The sequence below is a fragment of the Chinchilla lanigera genome, unplaced genomic scaffold (assembly GCF_000276665.1).
Source record: "Chinchilla lanigera isolate Chin_1 unplaced genomic scaffold, ChiLan1.0 scaffold00012, whole genome shotgun sequence".
In the NCBI taxonomy this organism is placed as follows: domain Eukaryota; kingdom Metazoa; phylum Chordata; class Mammalia; order Rodentia; family Chinchillidae; genus Chinchilla; species Chinchilla lanigera.
The window spans coordinates 14,845,560-14,863,995 of NW_004955413.1; the positions used below are offsets into that span (position 1 = coordinate 14,845,560).

Below are 18,436 nucleotides of genomic sequence, written 5' to 3' on the forward strand. Positions count from 1 at the left end.
GGAAGGGAAGGGAAGGGAAGGGAAGGGAAGGGAAGGGAAGGGAATAGAAAAACCCTTCCAAATGGATATCTCGTTTCACTCTTCTCATGACTCATTGGTGCCATTTCGCCGCTTCTCCTCTCTTAGAAGTCTCTCCTGGATAAGCGCTGCCACAAGTTCCAAATATAAGTAGTTCTGCCTCTTCTTGTGGAAAAGGAATTTCTTGATACTCATCAGCTGCACCACCACATTTTCTGTGGAAAGAACAGAGAACACATACTTTGTTGCCTTGGTTCTTTGAAACTAACTCACATTTAAATTTCACAAAAACGTCAAGGAAGACAAGGGCCCAGCATGACCCTGCCTAAAACTTTCAGCTTCTTGTTTATATTCTGTTCCTTTTCAAAACCACTAGGTTTATAAATGCAGTATCTTTTGCTGTCTGGTACTTTTTCATGAACTGCCATTGTCCCTTGTTTTATTTTTACTGTTTTGTTGAAACACCTCAAACCTTTCATCACAATATGCTTCCATCTGGTCGGGCAGCTATCCTAAGGGCCTGAGTACAAATCAATGCCATGTGATTGCTGGAAGAGTAACATGTTCTCAAACACTCAGTAGAAATGCTGAGCTACTTCTCTGGATCCCAAACAACACATAACACAAGCAGAGACACACCACTTTTGAAGAAGCCTGTTCGGTAGTCTATGTTCTTAACACTCTTCAACATTGGTATCTCACTGGTTGGCTGGGCACCACGCTGTTAGGTGACTGTCATTTTTTTCTTTGGGTCTGAACACTCATTGTGATATCATCAAAGGTTCCACACTTCATACAGAAGCTTTCTTTGTGACTTCACCAGGAGACTCAGAGCTGGCCAGGCCACCTGTTTTCATGGTTAGACATAGCAATCTTAAACTTGAACGATTAACACCTTGATGGAAAGTGTCTCTCATGGAATGTTATCTCAGCTTTTGAAGACTCTCCACTTCAGAAGCTCTGCTTCTGCAGCAACCAAACATGGCACTTAGCATCCTGAGTCGGAAGGAGAAAGAAATCGTCATTCGCAGACTGTTAATACAGGCTCCGCCAGGGGAATTTGTCAATGCCTTTGATGATCTCTGTCTGCTTATCCGTGATGAAAAACTTATGCACCATCAAGGTGAGTGCGCAGGCCACCAGCACTGCCAAAAATATTGTGTCCCTCTCTGCATCGATGGGAATCCAGTACTCCTGTCTCACCACAATGTAATGGGTGACTACCGATTTTTTGACCATCAAAGCAAGCTTTCTTTCAGATTTGATCTACTTCAAAATCAGTTGAAAGACATCAAGAGTCATGGTATTATTCGGAATGAGACAGAATACCTGAGAGCTGTTGTCCTATGTGCCTTAAAACTATATGTGAATGATCACTTCCCAGCTGGAAACTGCAATGTGCTGAGAAAAACTATCAAGAATAAGGACTTCTTGATAGCGTGCATCGAGGATCACAGCTATGAAACAGGAGGATGCTGGAACGGTCTTTGGAAATCTAAATGGATTTTCCAAGTGAATCCATTTCTAACCCTCGTAACAGGAAGAATTTTTGTGCAAGCTCACTTCTTCCGGTGTGTCAACCTTCATATTGAAATCTCCAAGGATGTGAAAGAAAGCTTAGAAATCGTTAACCAAGCTCAGCTGGCTCTAAGTTTTGCAAGGCTCGTGGAAGAACAAGAGAATAAATTTCAAACTGCTGTCTTTGAAGAATTGCAGGAGTTATCCAATGAAGTCTTGAAAAAAATTCTAAGAAGGGATCTTCCAGTGACTCGTACGCTTATTGACTGGCAGAGGATTCTCTCTGACTTAAATCTGGTGATGTACCCTAAGTTAGGATACGTCATTTACTCCAGAAGTGTGTTGTGTAACTGGATAATATAAAGGATTTCTCCTGGCAATTGTCTTCACCTGACGTGGTTGTGTTTCTGGCGAGTGGTTCTTTTCCTAAGATTGAGCAGGCCCTAGAGATATTTATTACTAGTCCTATTTGAGTGAAGTACAAGAAGTTAACTTTACTCAGTGCGTACTAATTATGGCATAAAAGGGTAGAGTAAGTCTATATGTCATAGAGTTGATAGTCATAGAGGCAGAGAAATTGATTAGTTAACTAAAATAGTTTTGCAATATGCAATACTCCAAAAATATTATGTACATGGCCAGGATCACAATCATGTATCTGTGTGTGTGTGTGTAAGAACACACTTTGGAACTAGGAAATTATGCAAATAACATCACAGTGCAAGTGGAATTTCACATAATTTAATTCAGTCCTAGACCAATTTGGGGAATTTGTTTGTTTGTTTTGTCTTTTTGAGACAGGATTTCACTATGCAGTTCAGGCTGGCCTTGAACTCACTTTGTAGCCCAGGCTGGCCTTGAATTGGCAGCAATCCTTCTACCTCAGCCTGTCAAGTGCTGAAATTATAGGTGTGCACCACCATGTCTGGCCTAGACCAATTCTGAAAGATTTCAATAAATGATTTGGGGTTTAGATGGCCCTTGAAACAAATTGATATCAAAAATCTTACTCAAATGAAGGACTATTAGCATACTCAGTTCCACTACATATACCTCCAGCTTCCCCAACCACCCACCCATACCAAGAATTAGGGGTTACTGTAAATCATGGGCTTATCTGATAACTAACATTGTCTTCCAGGTCAATTGTCAGTTTGAAAACAGAAAATTCTAACTTCCTACCTTGTATAGTCAAGCCCTTGGAGTCATTACTACAAACACTTCTAAGTATTTTCTTCATAACATGTCTGTGCTAAACGTTTTGTATATAACTTTTAGTCGTTACTCTGGTTCCAGTGCTGTATTGTCTCCAATTTACATAAGAAGAACCTAAAAATTTTGGTTGTCCAACTCATCATCCAGGCAGCTTAGTGTCTTATGTTGTTAGGGCTGTTATAGCAACATACTACAAACTGGTCAGCTTATCAACAACAGAAATTTATTGCTCACAGTTCTGGAGGCTGGAAATCCATAAACACATTGCCAGCAAACTCAGTGTCATTCAAAGGGCCTGTTTCCTTAAAGATGATGTTTCTTACTGTGGCCTCCCATAGTGAGAAGGCCAAGGCAGTTTACCTGGGTCTCTCCTACAAGGCACTAAGTCCATTCATAAAGCTATGGCCTCTGATACCAGCACCCCCTTGGTGTTAAGCGCCAACACTCAACCACAGCATAGAGTGATGGTGAATGTCTTTAGTGCACACGCTCAGGGTATCATAGCTCTCCATGGAGGCCAGCCATTGAGAATAGTGACCTCTGCAGTACAGTGGTTAGCATCTCTTCTAAAGAATACCTCAAAAGCACGACTGATTGGCTTCTGTTTTCAAACTGACAATTATCTATAGTGTCACCCTACCACTCTTCCCAGCACTGTTACCTACGGTGTCGGCTCCTTCAGTAAATCACAAATATAAATCTCTTTAAGGAGATTATGAAAGATCAGTGGGTAGTCCCCATCCTCCAATTCTGATTTATCTAGAAAACAAAGTACTTTGTACTTACAAAGACTTTGAACTGCTTTAACTCTGCTTAATAAACACTGGAGCAGACAAATGCTTCACAAGAATTTTTCTTTTCTTCCACCAGAGGTTCTTAGAGAACCTCAAGAGACTATGTGGGGTGTATTTTCTAAAGGACAAATGACTGGGGCCCATGCTCAGATTCTGACTTAGATTAGGCTTTTGTTGTTGTTGCTGTTGTTGTTGTTTCATTTCTTTTCCTTTCTCTTTTCTTTCCTTCTCTTCTCATTTCCTTTCTTTTCTATTCTTTTGCTGGGGATCAAACTATGCACTTCTTGCAGGTTAGTCAAGAACTACCACTGCCACTGAACACTACCTCTAGCCTAGGATATCTACATGTTTAACGAGTGTCTGAGAAGACCCTGATACAAAGGATATCAGGTAACATTTCAGGAAATTGTGTCCTAATCTTAAAATAGCATGTCTTTGCTTTCTGTTTACGTAATTTAAATAATTTCCTGCAAACTATCTCTCTTAAAAGCCATTGGGACTTATTCTTCGGATTCACCGTGCATGGACCACATAGGCTTTCATCTGTACAAAACTCTTTGAGTGCAAAAATTTAATTATTTATATGTTAGATATACTGCAGATGCAGCACAACAAGACAGTCATTTCTCTCTTCATCTATAATTTAAATTTTTAGCATTTTGTTGTGAAATTATGCTGTGATGAACATATCTTTGCCCACATTGTGGATTATTTCCCTTAAAATAAGTTCCTCCAAGTTGCATATGGACAAGACATGAACATATTAATGCACTTACTACACATTTGCAAACTGCTTCCCAAAAAGATTTTCACCAAATTTGTAGTCCCTTCAGTAGCATTAAGAGAGTGTTTGGCTTACCACAGAGATCCTTATAATATTAAATATAAAATTTTTCCTAAATCAGCAATGAGCAAAGCTTAAAACAGTACAAAACAAAGCAAATTTTTCATTAACTTGTATCACATTCTACCAAAAACATTGCTACAAGAATGTTATGTAGTAGTTATTTCTTTGTACAGAGACTGGCATAGGCAGGACAGTGCATTTACTTCTTTTCCCTGTGTAAACACACAGATGCACAAACACATACCCTTAGGTCTACACTATGAATACATGTACACACACACAGACATAAAAAATAATTCAGATTCTGAGGAGTCGGTGTGGTATAATATAAGGTGAGAATTTCTAAAAAATATTCTAGTGGTTTTCCCCCAGTTCCTCTCCTAGCTGGAATGTAAGCTCATCAGAAAAGTACTTTTTCTTTCCCGAGTACCTAGTTCCACTCCTGTCTGTCATACAGTAAGTACTCAAATGTAGGTGGTAAGAACCAGGGAGGAAATGAAAGCAGGGTAGGAGGGAGAGATGCAGGGGAGGGAAGAAGAAGAATAACAATGAAGCATGGTAGATTTAGCTGGCTTTAAGATTTTATAACCTGCCGATTCCTGCTGTCCTTAAGAACTATGAATTCCACTCAAATTCCCAGTGCTAACATAGTCAACTGGATTCCAAGGCAGTTGGTTCCACTGGCCTCCTTCTGCTCCAGTGAACAATTTGCTCTTTTCTCCAAATGAAAAGTGTTCAATAATTTTGAGAAAATTGAGTGCTTTGATAATTACATATTTATTTAAATTCTATTACTCTTTACCAAAGATTTTCTACCCTTTTCCTTGGGGGTGATTCCAAAGAGCTAACTGAATAACCATATCATATTCTACTCAGTAGAGGTCAAGGAGAGGCATTACATCTTTCCACTCTCCCTATGCCAGTCCCAGCTATTCTGGAACATTCCCTAGCTTCATGCTTCCCTTGAAGTCAAAGCAGGCTTCATCCATCCTTCTGTGTTTGAAACTGCATCCCACGGTGTGAGACCGAACTATTCTCTTCTACACATCTTGTGGATGTGGGAATACACAAACAGAGCTCCTATTCAACTCTTTAAATGATCCAAAATGTGAAGGACCACCTGGGTGAGTCTCCTTGAAAAAGGAGCAATTGTCTCCATTTTGGCTGAACCTGACCCTATTTCCAACATTGATAGGTACAGAGCTGGCTGCATACCTGTCCAGCCGAGGTGTTGATGTGCAGTCTTTAAAGATGACAGGCAGTGTTTCCCCAGATCCCCCATTGTTTCCTTGTGTGAGCCAGGATGAGGAGGGATGAAGAACCAATGTTCCACGCTGCCAGCTGGGATCAAGCCTTGAGATAGAGGCTATGACTTCCTGGGGCTCGAAAGATTACACATCAGAGCTGAAGCACCAACCCCAAAACATTAGATACTGTCTCAGTTGTGTTATGCGGATTACTCTTTCTGCATGTCCTTCTCATTGCAGATGTGAGTTCAGGCCTCCTACCTAGCCCAGCTCATGGCACTCACATACTTCCTGCAATTCTCAGTCACACATCCTCAAGTCACCCCCTCCTTCACCAATTAGTAAAACCTGGATTTGGCCCTGGTTGAGGCCTTTGTTCTGGATAGCAACCATCATGCCTGGACTTAGGACCCCTTGGCTCCCCATAACTACATCTATAGTTAGTGTTTTTTCTCCTTCCTTATTATTTTTTCCTTAAAGAAATGTCTTTAATTAAGAGAATGCTATATTCTAGGCATGCCATCAAGCGATTTCACCTGCCTCATCAAATCCCTTCAAGAATCATAAAACAGGAAACTATTTTTTTACAGCTTAGGAAACTAAGACTATTCTGAAGTAATTTGGTCAAATTGATATCTCTGGTAAGGGACAGGACCAGAATTGCAGCTCAGATCTGTCACACCTCCAGATCCTACACTTCACACCTTCATGCTGCCTATCCCCCTACTCTCTGGCTTCTAGTATAACAGACCATTTAAAATCTGTTCTCAAAAGTTAATATCAGGGCTGGGGATATAGCTCAGCTGCATAAGCACCTGCCTGGCAAGCACAAGGTCCTGAGTTCAGTACCTGGCACCCAAAACAACAACAACAAAAAAGTTAATATCATTATTGTTTATTCCAATGACCTTCCCTCAGATAACATCACAATAACTTATTATTTATCTTTTAAAATTTATTCCTTTGGGGCTGGGGATTTTGCTCAGTGGCACAACGCCTGCCTGGCAAGTGCAAGGTTGTGAGTTCAATTCCTGGTACAGGAAAAAAGGCAAAAAAAAAAAAATTATCCCTTCAATTGTACCTACATTTTAGTCTGTCCCTTCTCTAATTACTTGTGTATCTCCTTGTGCACTCTATCCCATATCCAAATATAGGCCTTTTCTGGATGTTAGTTCTCTATCCCCTTCTTTTTTATCTTTATAAAGGCACACGTATTTAATGTATATATCTTAATGAGCTTGGACATACGCGTATACTCATGATAACATCACCACAGTTATGGTACTAAGTTTACCCACCACCTCATAAAAATTCCGTGCCCTGTCCTGTGGGTTTTTCTGTAAGAATATTTAATATGAGATTAATTATCCTGGTAACATAGGTTAAAGGCACAATACCATATTGTTAACTACAGGTACCATGTTGTAAAGCAAACATCTATAATGTACTCATCTAGCACAAGAGAAACTTTGTAGTTACTGAAGAAATGTTTCCCAATTTCTCCTCCTCAGCCCTAAGAAACCCTCGTTCTACTTTCTGCTTTTATAAGTTTGATTATTTCAGATACTTCAATGTAATCATGTAATCATGCAATATTTGTCCTGTGATTGGTTTATTCCACTCAGCATAATGTCCTCTAGGTTCATCTATGTTGTCTCAAATAACACACTTTCCTTCTTTTTAAAGGCTGAATAATATTCTATTGTATGTAAATACCACATTTTTTTTTATATCTTCCTCAATTGATAGAAAACTGGGTAGCTTCCATAAGTGGGCTATTATAAATAATGCTGCAATAATGGTGGCAATGCAACCATTTCTTGAGATTCTGCTTTCAGTTCCTTTACAGATACACAAAGTTGCATTTCTGGATGGATATGATTGTCCTATTTTTGTTTTTTAGGAACCCTCATGTGAATTCCCATAGTGACTACACCATTCTACATTCTGACTCACAGTGTATGTGTTCTGATCTTTCCACATCTTCATCATTTGCTATTTCTTTTGCTTTTGATGTATGTGTAACAGCCAGGGAAACAGGTATAAAGAGATAACTTACTGTGGTTTTTATCTGCCTTTCCTTGATGATTAATTATGCTGGACATCTTCTCATATCATTCTCATTCACTAAGATTGTAAACAAGTATCCCATTCTCACAATCCTCTCCAGGTACAAGGTAAATGAAAAACTCTAGGACTCATTATCCATGGCCTAATACTGAGTAGCTCTTCAAACCTATTTTCTCACAGGCAATGAACCTTTTCCCTTCCCTTTTGGTTTTCAAACGTTGTGCTGCTGTTTCTTCTGCATTGCTGTTGTTTGGTCTTGTTGCTGAACTTTTCGTGAAGTGCTGTATTCTAAGACACAGCCTTGACCAGGCTCAGCCAGACAGGGCTGAGTGAACACACTGTGGTTCAAGTTGAGCTCGAGAGTGTCTTACCTTGGCCACACTGTTTCCATCCTCACAACTCTAGTTCACTCAGTCTCAACAAGATATTTGATAATGATATACATGATTCCAATCAAATTTGACCTTTATTTACATACTTCCAACCTTGCTAGACCAAGCCATTTAACTTTTGTAGACCTGAATGTCTTATTTTTTCCTAATCTTCCCTCCTTCCCACAGTTTAACCTTCTTTGCTGCTCATGGAAGTGCCATCTTGCCATAACTCCAGCAAAACTGAAAGCATTCTTAACTTCCTTGTCCATTTTCTAAAATCCAATGAGCCATATAGAGCTCTTTGTCTCCATCTTTACAAATGCTTTTCTTACTTAGTCCCTTTATTATTTATTCACATCCATCAAATTTTGTACCTGGTGTGCTTTAATTTCTTACTCTATAAAGTTCTTCCAAATTAATTTCCATAACCCCCAAATGATGTGGGTCCCCACTGTTACCTACTATTGTGATGAAATACTTCTTTAAAATATCTACTGACTAGGAAACACATTCCAAATTCCCAAGCTTAGCTTCCAAGGTCCTCTATGATCTGAGTGTCCCATTCATTCTATGGATCTATACTGACTTCTCTGGACTTCCAGCAACTTTCCAAGAAGCCTGCTCTGATTCTGATCACCTCAGCAGAAGTGTTTTCCACATTCCCTAAATGTGAACACATTTTATCTTTAATTCTACCTTGGTTCTTGTTCACCTTACTTTGATTCCTAGAAATACATGTTGGTCTTACTTTTCTTCGTATAGAATGGAAATCTACAAAATGTTGAGTTGGAATATCCAAGTTCAAGGCTTTATTCTATCAATTACTACCTTGGTAATATTAGACAGGGTTAAACATGACTTCTTTAATACTCTGTTGCTCCAGCTGTTAAATGGGGAGGATTTTTGTAGCACTAAAATGACACAGTAAGCTCCACAGCACTTTTTCAGTTGTAAACCTGCAGCTCCACAAGCCATCTTACATATTTTGTATGAGCAATAAATGGCAAGTGAATGAATACATGTCCACAGGAAGAGAACTTCCCCAGCTCGCCACCTTTCAGGATTCTAATTGATAGATGCCTCTGACTTGGGGTACAGCTTCTCATTTTAAAGGTCTTTTATAGTGCCTGGCACAGAGAGCATAAATCTCTATATTTTCCTGACAAGTCACTCTTGATGTGTTATTAATGCCAAATGGACATAAGTTTCTTAAGGAGATTCCAGGGACAAGATTTGTCTTCCAAATTTAATAAATCTGGGTCTCTAAAGGAAACAGATGACAAATTGAATAATTCAAAGAGTGTATAATGAAATTATTACCAACAAAGATAATTGAAGTAGGAGCATAGGGAGCACTGAAGTAACATGAAAGCAGCTCATATTTCAGTCCCAGAGCAGTGAGCAGCCACCGGAAATGAGGAGGAGGAGGACTTGATATATTGAGGCACTCAGAAGGGGTACAACTCTGTCGAGGGGCATTGCCAGCCTGAGAAGACCCCCAGGAAGAAATATAAATGTTTCCTTCCTTTATCCTTCTTTCTCCTTTCTCTTTCTTCTGTTAGGGTTCCTCCCTAAATGGCCAGTCAGAAAACAAAGGGCAAGCCAGCCAATTTGTACAGTTCACATGCATCAACCTCCATAGTCAACAGCAGAGTGGTAAAGGGAAAAAAGTTAAGTCTGAAGGGGTAAATGGAAGATATCAGACACATACTGACCTGAAAGAGATTTTTGACAGCTTAGAGAAACTGCATTTTATTTTTTCATTCATTTTTTATGTATTTTCATTAATGCATGCTTTCAGTATACAATGGTTACATTTACCATGGGGAATTGGTACATATACATAGTACATTCCAATTCTTCTTTTTTTTGGTCCCTATCCCACTTATAACTCCCTACTCCTTCCAACTCTTCCCATTTGCAATAGCTGTTTCCATTGTATTTAAATTCTTTCTTTTCATTCTCTCAGCCTCCCCCTCCTCCCCCTTTCTCTATCTCTTATTTCTCCATCCATTTAAAAAAGATATCCCTAACTTTTATTATGCAGAGCTTTATTTTCAGGAGCTGAATAACTGTCATTCACTAAATATATTTGCTCTTTTTTCACTTAGAAATATTATTAATTTAATAAATAGATATAGTGTGTGGAAGTACATAAAAGATTTATCTGGAAAATCTTCAAAGAACTTTCTTCATATATCTTAGTCCCCTTTAGCTCCCCTAAAAAGGACAACTTCTTCTAGTTTATAAATGCAACAGCTTTCCTGAATTAATTTTGTTACATAAATATAATTCTTACCATACTGTTCTTATCTCCCTAGTCATTTTTTATCCTTATTTTAGAATATGTAAAGTGTCCTCGCTGTGCAAACACCATGTTCAAGCTCCAAGCTCCTATGACTAGAGAAGAATTTATAGTGCAACGAGGATATACTAATTGGACAGATTTACTTTTTCATTCCCTGGGGATGTGATCTGTGACCCAATGGCTGGAAAATACTGTCCTCAGCTCAGAGGCAGTCATGGCTGGAGAGAAGGCATTAACTCATTGGTATGTAGCACCACTCTTATTAGACCTGGGAAACCCACTCAAGGGGACAACCTGGAGGCTATATCAGTAGTGAAACCGACAAAACAAAGTGACTGTACACTGCAAAGGAGGGTGTGTTGCTGAAGAAATGAGGAGATTCTACAGCCATCATGTGTTTTAGTAATACTGCGCAGTATCCCCGTGTTTCTTAGTGAATATTTCTTATGTCCACTTCAGGATTTCTGTTTGTACCTCATTCTAGAACAGTCTTCTGCAAAGAATTTGCTTTTTCTCTGAATGTTTCCTCATGTCTGATTCCATTCTTACCCTGAAAAATGTTATGTTCAAGCATTCAGCTGGTGGATTAATTGTGAGCTCGGAAAGAGTGTGAAGAGTTTCATAATTTGGGGGGAGGAAGGATATCGTGGTACTAGGAAATGAACATAGGGCTTTCATATGGAGCTACATCCCCAACCCTTTCTCTTTTTTTTATTTTTAGGCAAGGTCTTGCTAAGTCACTATGTTGCCCAGGCTAAGCTCAAACTTGAGATCCCCCTGCCTTGGCCTCCCAGAATGCTGGAATTATAGGCATGCAAAACTCTGTTTGGCTTGCTATGGGGTGTTTTGTTTTTTGCTATTACTGTTTTGTTTGTTCTAGTTCGGAGTTTGGCCTTTAACTTGAAGACTGTAATAGCTTTGTCTCTTCATGTATAGTTTGGGAACCTGCAACAAATCCCAAAGAATTTGACTGCTTTTTTGTTAAATTGTGACATTTTAATTAATGCTGTACTCCTGACCCATTGTTTCTTTCACATTTTGTGATTTTTCCCTATTATTTCTAAGCTCACAATGCAATGGAGCATCTAACTGTACACTATGACAGAGGCAGGGTTATTAGGGGGTCAGTCTCATTTCGTCTTTTCCCTCTGCTGATTGGGGGGATCTTGTCCTAAAAGAGTCCCAACAGCTCCATTCCCATTCATATGATGACATTATCTATGAACAGATAGCACCAAAAAAAGAGAAATAATCTATTATTCAGTTTAACTGTCATGCTCTTAAAAAGTTCTAGAGAGCTGGGCATGGTGGTTCAGGCCTGTAATCGCAGCACTCAGGAGGTTGAGGCAGTAGAATCATTTCAAGTTCAAGACCAGCCTGGGCTACAAAGTGAGCTCAAGACCAGCCTGAACTGCATAGGGAGACCCTGCCTCAAAAAGACAAGAAAAGAGTTATAGATAGATCTTTGAATATTCTGTAGTTGAGGGTGATAACTTTACCCATGTCTTGATTTGGAAATTATGAGCAGTGAACTTATGTTTTTCTTATAATCTAGAAACACACTAACACAAGAAACTGCTCAAGTAAAAAGAAGACTACAGTAATCCTAATAGAAAAACGAGCAAGGTACTGCACACAGCACAGTTTACAAAACCCAGCTATCTAGGGTGGGCAGAATGAGGTTATCAAAGAAATGTCAGTGCAAATTAAAACTACCATTAGCTTTATATCTTTTTAAAAAAATTAGAAGCTGGCTCAAGTAAATCACAGTAAGGATATTTATGCAAGTGCGTGTGTATGTGTGTGTGTGTGCAAATCCATGTTGCTGATAGGGGAGGAGAAATGAGTTGCTGTTTTAAAGAAGATGTGTCAAGTACTCAAATAGTAAATCTGTCACTCTTTAGTCATTGGCACGTGCTGTGACCTAGCACTTGCACTCCCAAGTTATTTCCTTCCAATATTTTCATAATTGTAGAGATGTTTACTGTAGTTGTTATGGCTTGTGTCTAGATGTCCCCTCAAAACCTCTTATAGTTGTACATGGTTTTTCAGAGGTGGTTGGGTCTAGAGTGTGTGATTGATTCATGGTGCAATGCTAGGATGAAGGGTAGGGTATTACTAAATTAGCCCACTGATTGGATTGACACCCACCCTAATCCTGATACACTGTATACTATATGAGGGATAGAAAGAGGCTTGTCTTGTCCCCTGTTGCTTTGCTACTTTCTGCCCACCATGAACTCTTTTCCTCTGTGAAGCCTCCCTGCTTTGGAGCTAGTCAACTATGGACTGAAACCTCTACAGACTGTGAGCTAAATAAACCTTTCCTCTCCTATCTTTGGGCATCGGGTATTTTGTCACAGCAGTGAGAGAAAAGTAACTAAGAAAGTTGTGCTGTTCATGGTGACAGGAAGCCAGTAGCAATTTGAAAATCCACCACTGATGAGTGAACAGATAAGTGTGGCTGGTGCACACCGAGGAGTGTCACAGATAGCAGATATGATGGACCAGATGAACACGGAGCAACACGGGTCGTTGATCTGCTGGTGAAAAGAGCAATACACACAGTGATTTCTACCACAATAGCAAATGCAATAATTGAAAAGATGCTCACAATAAAAATGCATATTCTCAAGATCATAGGTATTTTTAAAAATGCACATTAAATATATTAGAAGTAATTGCTATTAAAGAGAGAAGAAGGGAAATGGGCTATGAGGGATTTAAAAAAAGCATACACGGGTGAATAAATAACTCAAACACAAAAAGCAAGAAAACAAACCACCAATAAACAACCAGAAGAGCTTATCTCAAAATAAATAATGGTGCAGAATATCCAAAGGCCTTAGGTTCAATAGCCAGTAGTTCCCCTAAAGAAGAAGAAGAAGAAGAAGAAACTAAAAGAAAAAGAAGCAAAAGTAAAAAAACTTGCTTTACTTATTGAAAGGTGGTATTGAACTTAAAGCCAGAAAATATGATTTCCTTCACCTTCTTTCTCATATCACCTCCATCTCACATAATGACGAGTGGTGTGCCATAAGACCAAGCTGAAAGCTGGGGAAAGGTGTGTCTCAAATAGTAAGAAATGCCATTGTGTCTAAGGATCAATTCCTCAAGATAAGCACCAGCTGGAATTAAAAAGAAAGTCTTTCTTTCTTTTTGCCTAAGCGGTGATTGGTAAAGGTGACTTTGGCTTCAAATGCTGCCTCTGGTATCAATGTATTAATTAGGAGAAATCAAAAGCATTCAGGTCTTATATGTGATGTGGAGTCCTAAGAGGTAAATTGCAAAATTCATGTATTTTTTACCAGGTCCAAGGATTATGCAAGCCTGACCATAAAGGTAAAAATAGCACAGCTTTACTTTGATACCCACAAAATTGCCACAAATGTATGTTTTATAAAAGCCCTCCACAGAAGAGCTCAGAAATTTCCTGCTTCTCCAGTTTTCTGCATTTTAATTCTCAAGTTTGTTCACATCAATCTTATTGCCTCGCTTACTTTCCTGATGGCAAAGAAAATTAGCGGTAAGAAGTCACTGAACTATCCATTTTTTAATTTCTACTTACTATAGTTCAATGAGTATGCCAGGAAAAGCAAACTACAAAGATAGAATCCATTTCTTTTTAAAGCGAGGGCTGCCTTAGAAGGAATTTAGCTGTAAAATTATTAGTGATATTTTTCCGAGAAATGACAGTGTAACAGAAAATGAGTTGACACTTTTCAAATAGGTATTGGAGATGCTTTGGCACCCTTGACACAAGATTACACATATTCTTGGGATGCCCTGGAGTTTCTTGCACAAAGAATAGACAGTATAGGACTTAATATTAGACAGCCAATTTACATCTATCTCAAGTTAGTGATTGTGGAGGATATAGTGTATTTCTACAGCTTATCCCATAGCAGTAGAAAATATTACAGGCACTCCTATATCCAAACTTAAAATATATACAATAACATTTTAAGCATATAACTAAAATATAGCTCTTATGCACTGAATCCAAAAGGCATTGGGAATGATTAACTTGAAAAAGAAATGTATTATGTAGTCAATAAAATACAAAAGATTCTCTTCCAACCCTGCTGCCATGACTATACATTTAAATGCAGAGCTAGAAATCAACATTTACTATCTTTCAAACAAAATTGCACCCCTCTTCTACACCTCCATTTTTCCATGAAAAACTCTTACATGATGCCAATAGTACACTCTTCCTAAAAGTCTACAGAACAAAGGGGCATCCAAAACAAGCTGAGTTCATCTGCCACTGACACAGCAAAGTTTAAAGCATGCTGTTGATAGCATTGGTCTGATAAATTATTTACTTTCCATAAATGCTTTTTCTTTAAGTAGTTGTCCCCAAAACACCCCTATGCCAGGAACTGTAGATTTGGGAAAACAATATAAATAATCATCCCTGCTCTTCAGGGATTCAAAGTCATGATAGTGCAATGCTAAGGTAGGAGAGGGGGCAACTCTATGCCAAATAACTGGTGCCCCTATAAAGAGTGCCAGTTATTATAATTTGAAAATGACCTTTCAGGTGTTATCTTATTCCCTACCATTAGGAGATAGTAATTTTAACAGAGAACACTACAGTGGTGATTAATCTTGATTGTTAATTTGATTGTTCTGAGAGATGCCTAAGAGATTAGGAAAGCACACTTCTGACTGTGCCTGGGTGGAGCATGGGCATGAACTTGGGACTGTATGTGATCCCGGGCCCTCTTCCCTGGCTGTTCTTTGCTCACTCTCCTTCCAGCTTCCATGAAGTTGGCAGCTTTCCTCAACCAACACTTTCCACCATAATATTTCTTCCTCGGAGCCAGCTGGATGTGGCCTGGAGCTTCGGCTACCATGAGCCAAGATAAACCTTTTCTCCTTGGAGCTGTCAGGGATGTTGTCCCGGCAATGGAAGGCTGACTAACGCAATAACTGAGAAAGTAGTATCTTTGTTTTTCACTTCTGTAGATCCCCCTAAAACACATGGAAATGCAATATTCCAGTTCATGGGAGGCAAGGTTTTGAATTCTGGAATTCCTCACCTTACAGTTACCAATTCTTTCTAACTCAGGGCCAGAGGAAGTGAATGAAGTTGTTTTATCCCACAGTAGCAGGAGATGATAGGTTCTGTGTTTGGAAGGCAGAGATAAATGAAGTTAATGAAAATCTGGCAGAGATATCCTGACTGTTGCTGGATGAACCATATGCCATGGAGTGTCAGAACACTGAGAGGGTGACATATGAGCAGGGGAAGAATTACTCCCATCTCCAAGTGTGTGACCGAATATGTGCACTCTACTTCCCTTGCCTTCAAATGTCATGAATCCATTCAGAAACATTTCATGAAAGGAAACTAAGGTCTAGTTTACCAGAAATCTAATTCTAAAAAAGCCCTTGCCATCACAGGTTATTTCCTATTTTTCAGTCTCGTGAAAAGCAAGAATATCTACTCATTCAGTTACTATTTATTGAGTTCTTTCTTTGTGTCAGACCCTGAATTAGGCACAAGGAGCACAAAAAGAAAATAGGATGATATTCTTGTTCTTGAGTAGCTCCCAAGTGAGTAGGGAATTGTAAAGAACTAAATTACATAATAAGCAGCACCTCATACCGTGTTATGGTTGATACATTGTGTCAACTTGGGGAGTCTAGAGGTTTGGCTAAGTGACTCAGCAGGAAGCCAGGGTGCTTACTTTGCATACATCCTGAACCTGTGCAAGAGGAGGGCAGGTAGATCATGTGAGAGCTACACAACCCTTAGGTGAGGGTAGCCTGTTTACAATTTAAGGGAGGGAAAGAGGCTGCTTGCCGCCATTCCTCCCATTTGCTCTGGCTGTTTACTGTTTGGCTGCCATTCCCCGCTTGCTCTTGTTGCTTTGTTATCTTCTGCCTCGGAGCCAGCCAAGTATGGACTGAAACCTCCACAAACTGTTAGCTAAGTAAACCTTTCCTTCCCTAATTTTGGAAATTGGGTATTTTGTCCCAGCAATGAGAGAAAAGTAACTAAGACATACCGTAAGCCTTGTACTGTGAGAGAACACAGGAGAGGAAGTAACTCTCCCTGGGAAATTTAGAGAAAGCTTGTGCAGGGGATGTCACCACCACCCACACCTCCTCTAGGACTGGAGCTACTGGAAACCAGGCCAGGCTGATGTGAGCTGTCTCACCAAGACCACACTCCCTTCTCAGGGGCAGCCCACATTCAGACTCATCCAAGCTGGGAGCCTCAGGACCCTGAATTAATTCAAGACAATTCTGCAGCCTTGTTCCAGCTCGCAAGCTCCTTTTAGGACTAGTGAGGGCTTTGCTAGGAGTAGATCATCAGTTCAGCTTTCTCCTTCTGTTCCCCAAGAACAGACAAATTTTTTCAGAAAAAGCTGGAAAGTAAATGTTTTAGGTTGTGTAGGCCACACAGGTCAACCTCTTTTGGTATTGAACTTTTTTCCAGCAACACATTCAAAATGTACAAACTATTCTTTCTTAGTTCAGGACTATCTTCAAACAACTCATGGATCAGATTTAGTTTGCTGGACCCTACTCCTTCCAAAATAGCTTTTCTGGCCTGCTAGCCACACATGTTGATCACAAGAAGGTGCCTAGTAAAAGTCCTGCATGAAATCTCTGTCAGAGTCTGCTTCCTGGGGAACCTGATGAGGATAAAGTCATGGAGACCTAAAGGTTTAACAAGAGCTCTTGAATGGAAAAGAGACAGCTAATCTTCCTTAACTTTGGGCGATGCCAGTGCTGAACTTGACCTAAAAACCCTGTGATCCTGGAACAGAGACAGTTAATCTTCCTTAACTTTGGTTTCCAAAATCTCCCTACCACTTAGCATTCTAGGAAAAGGAGAGGACTTACTGCAGAGAGCTATCTTCCCCATGTAACAAACAAGACTCAGCATCCACACTTTCTCCTAACTTTCATTAGACTCACAGATGACTCTGTGTTTATGTGTGGCAAGACCAAAAAATGGACCATGAAAATATTTATTCTTCATTTCATAACTGATCAACTGAACTGTGTGCAACGCCCCCCCCCCAGAAAAAAACAACTCAACACAAGAGTAAACTCCTCAGGAGGTTTATTAGGGAGTCTTGGAATCAACAGCCAGGGGCAGTAGGTAAGGAGAGCTGTTGGTGGTGTAGGGTTCAGCAAACCCAATCTCTTCTGTTTGAATATAGTCCCGAACTAAGAAAGGATGGTTTTTATGCTTATTAAAAGTATTGTTTTAAATGTAACTGTATTTCCTGTTCATCTGACTGGGATTCTCTCTAATCAAAAAATCAACTGGTTGCAAGATCATCTTACCTATAGGCTCTATCCTCCTCTCTAGGAAATCTAAGACAAAACCACCTAGCAAGAATGCACTCATCTCAAACCTGCATTGCTCTCCCTTTTGCAACATTCTGAATAAAATCAATTCCTTACTTCTTCTGGGTTTTACCTTTGATAGGATATGACTACAGGTCCAAGACACATAGGGCTCAAAGGCACTCAAGTCCAAAAGGACATGATATAGTCAGAGATTGCATCAGTCAGTGCTTATAGAGGAACAGATATAATACAAGACATACAAATATATAAGAATTTACAGATGGGCTTACAATGGTGTTATGGTTTGTGTCTGGGTGTCCCCCAAAAGCCTCATGCAGCCATGGGGCAGGCTTTTACAGTTTGATTATGGGTGTGAAAGCTACACCCACCCTGGGGTGGATAGTTTGCATATGTAAGGGAGAGGAAGAGAGTGCTTGAGGCCATTCCACCCTGGTGTGTGGTTGTTGCTTTTGCTGTGTTCTGCCACCCTGAGCAGTAGCTCTCTGCCATGTGCCACTCTGCTTTATAATCTGCCAAGTACGGACTGAAACCTCCACAAACTGTAAGCGAAATAAACCTTTCCTTCCTTAATTTTGAGCATCAGATATTTTGTCCCAGCAACGAGAGAAAAGTAACCGAGACAAATGACCATCCAAAGTCAGGTGTGGAAGACTGCAAAACGTCTGTCTGCACACCAAGGATCCGAAGAATCCAGCTCCAAAGGC

General features: G+C 39.7%; 2 protein-coding genes across 5 annotated transcripts in view; one reads left to right on the plus strand and one right to left on the minus strand.

Moving 5' to 3' along the window:
- The window catches only part of Plcz1 (phospholipase C, zeta 1), a 54,578-nt gene extending 53,810 nt beyond the window's left edge, over window positions 1–768 (minus strand). For 2 of the 4 annotated variants that reach the window (XR_260080.1, XR_001232940.1), the window contains exons 1-2: window positions 658–767; window positions 70–233 (exon numbers count right to left, since the gene is read on the minus strand). Coding sequence is in view for 2 of the 4 variants with exons in the window: in XM_005379040.2 (XP_005379097.1) it covers window positions 70–104 (35 nt within the window). In the remaining 2 variants the exon portion in view is untranslated. Of the gene's footprint in view, window positions 1–69; window positions 234–657 lie in introns of all 4 variants that reach the window. The other 2 variants (XM_005379040.2, XM_013511282.1) reach the window with 1 other exon arrangement.
- Window positions 769–834: 66 nt separating this feature from the next.
- Capza3 (capping protein (actin filament) muscle Z-line, alpha 3) lies at window positions 835–1,930 on the plus strand. The gene has a single exon (XM_005379041.1). It carries the CDS (start codon window positions 1,000–1,002, stop codon window positions 1,897–1,899), a length of 900 nt encoding a protein of 299 aa, XP_005379098.1. The 5' UTR covers window positions 835–999; the 3' UTR covers window positions 1,900–1,930.
- The last annotated feature ends 16,506 nt before the right edge of the window (window positions 1,931–18,436 follow it).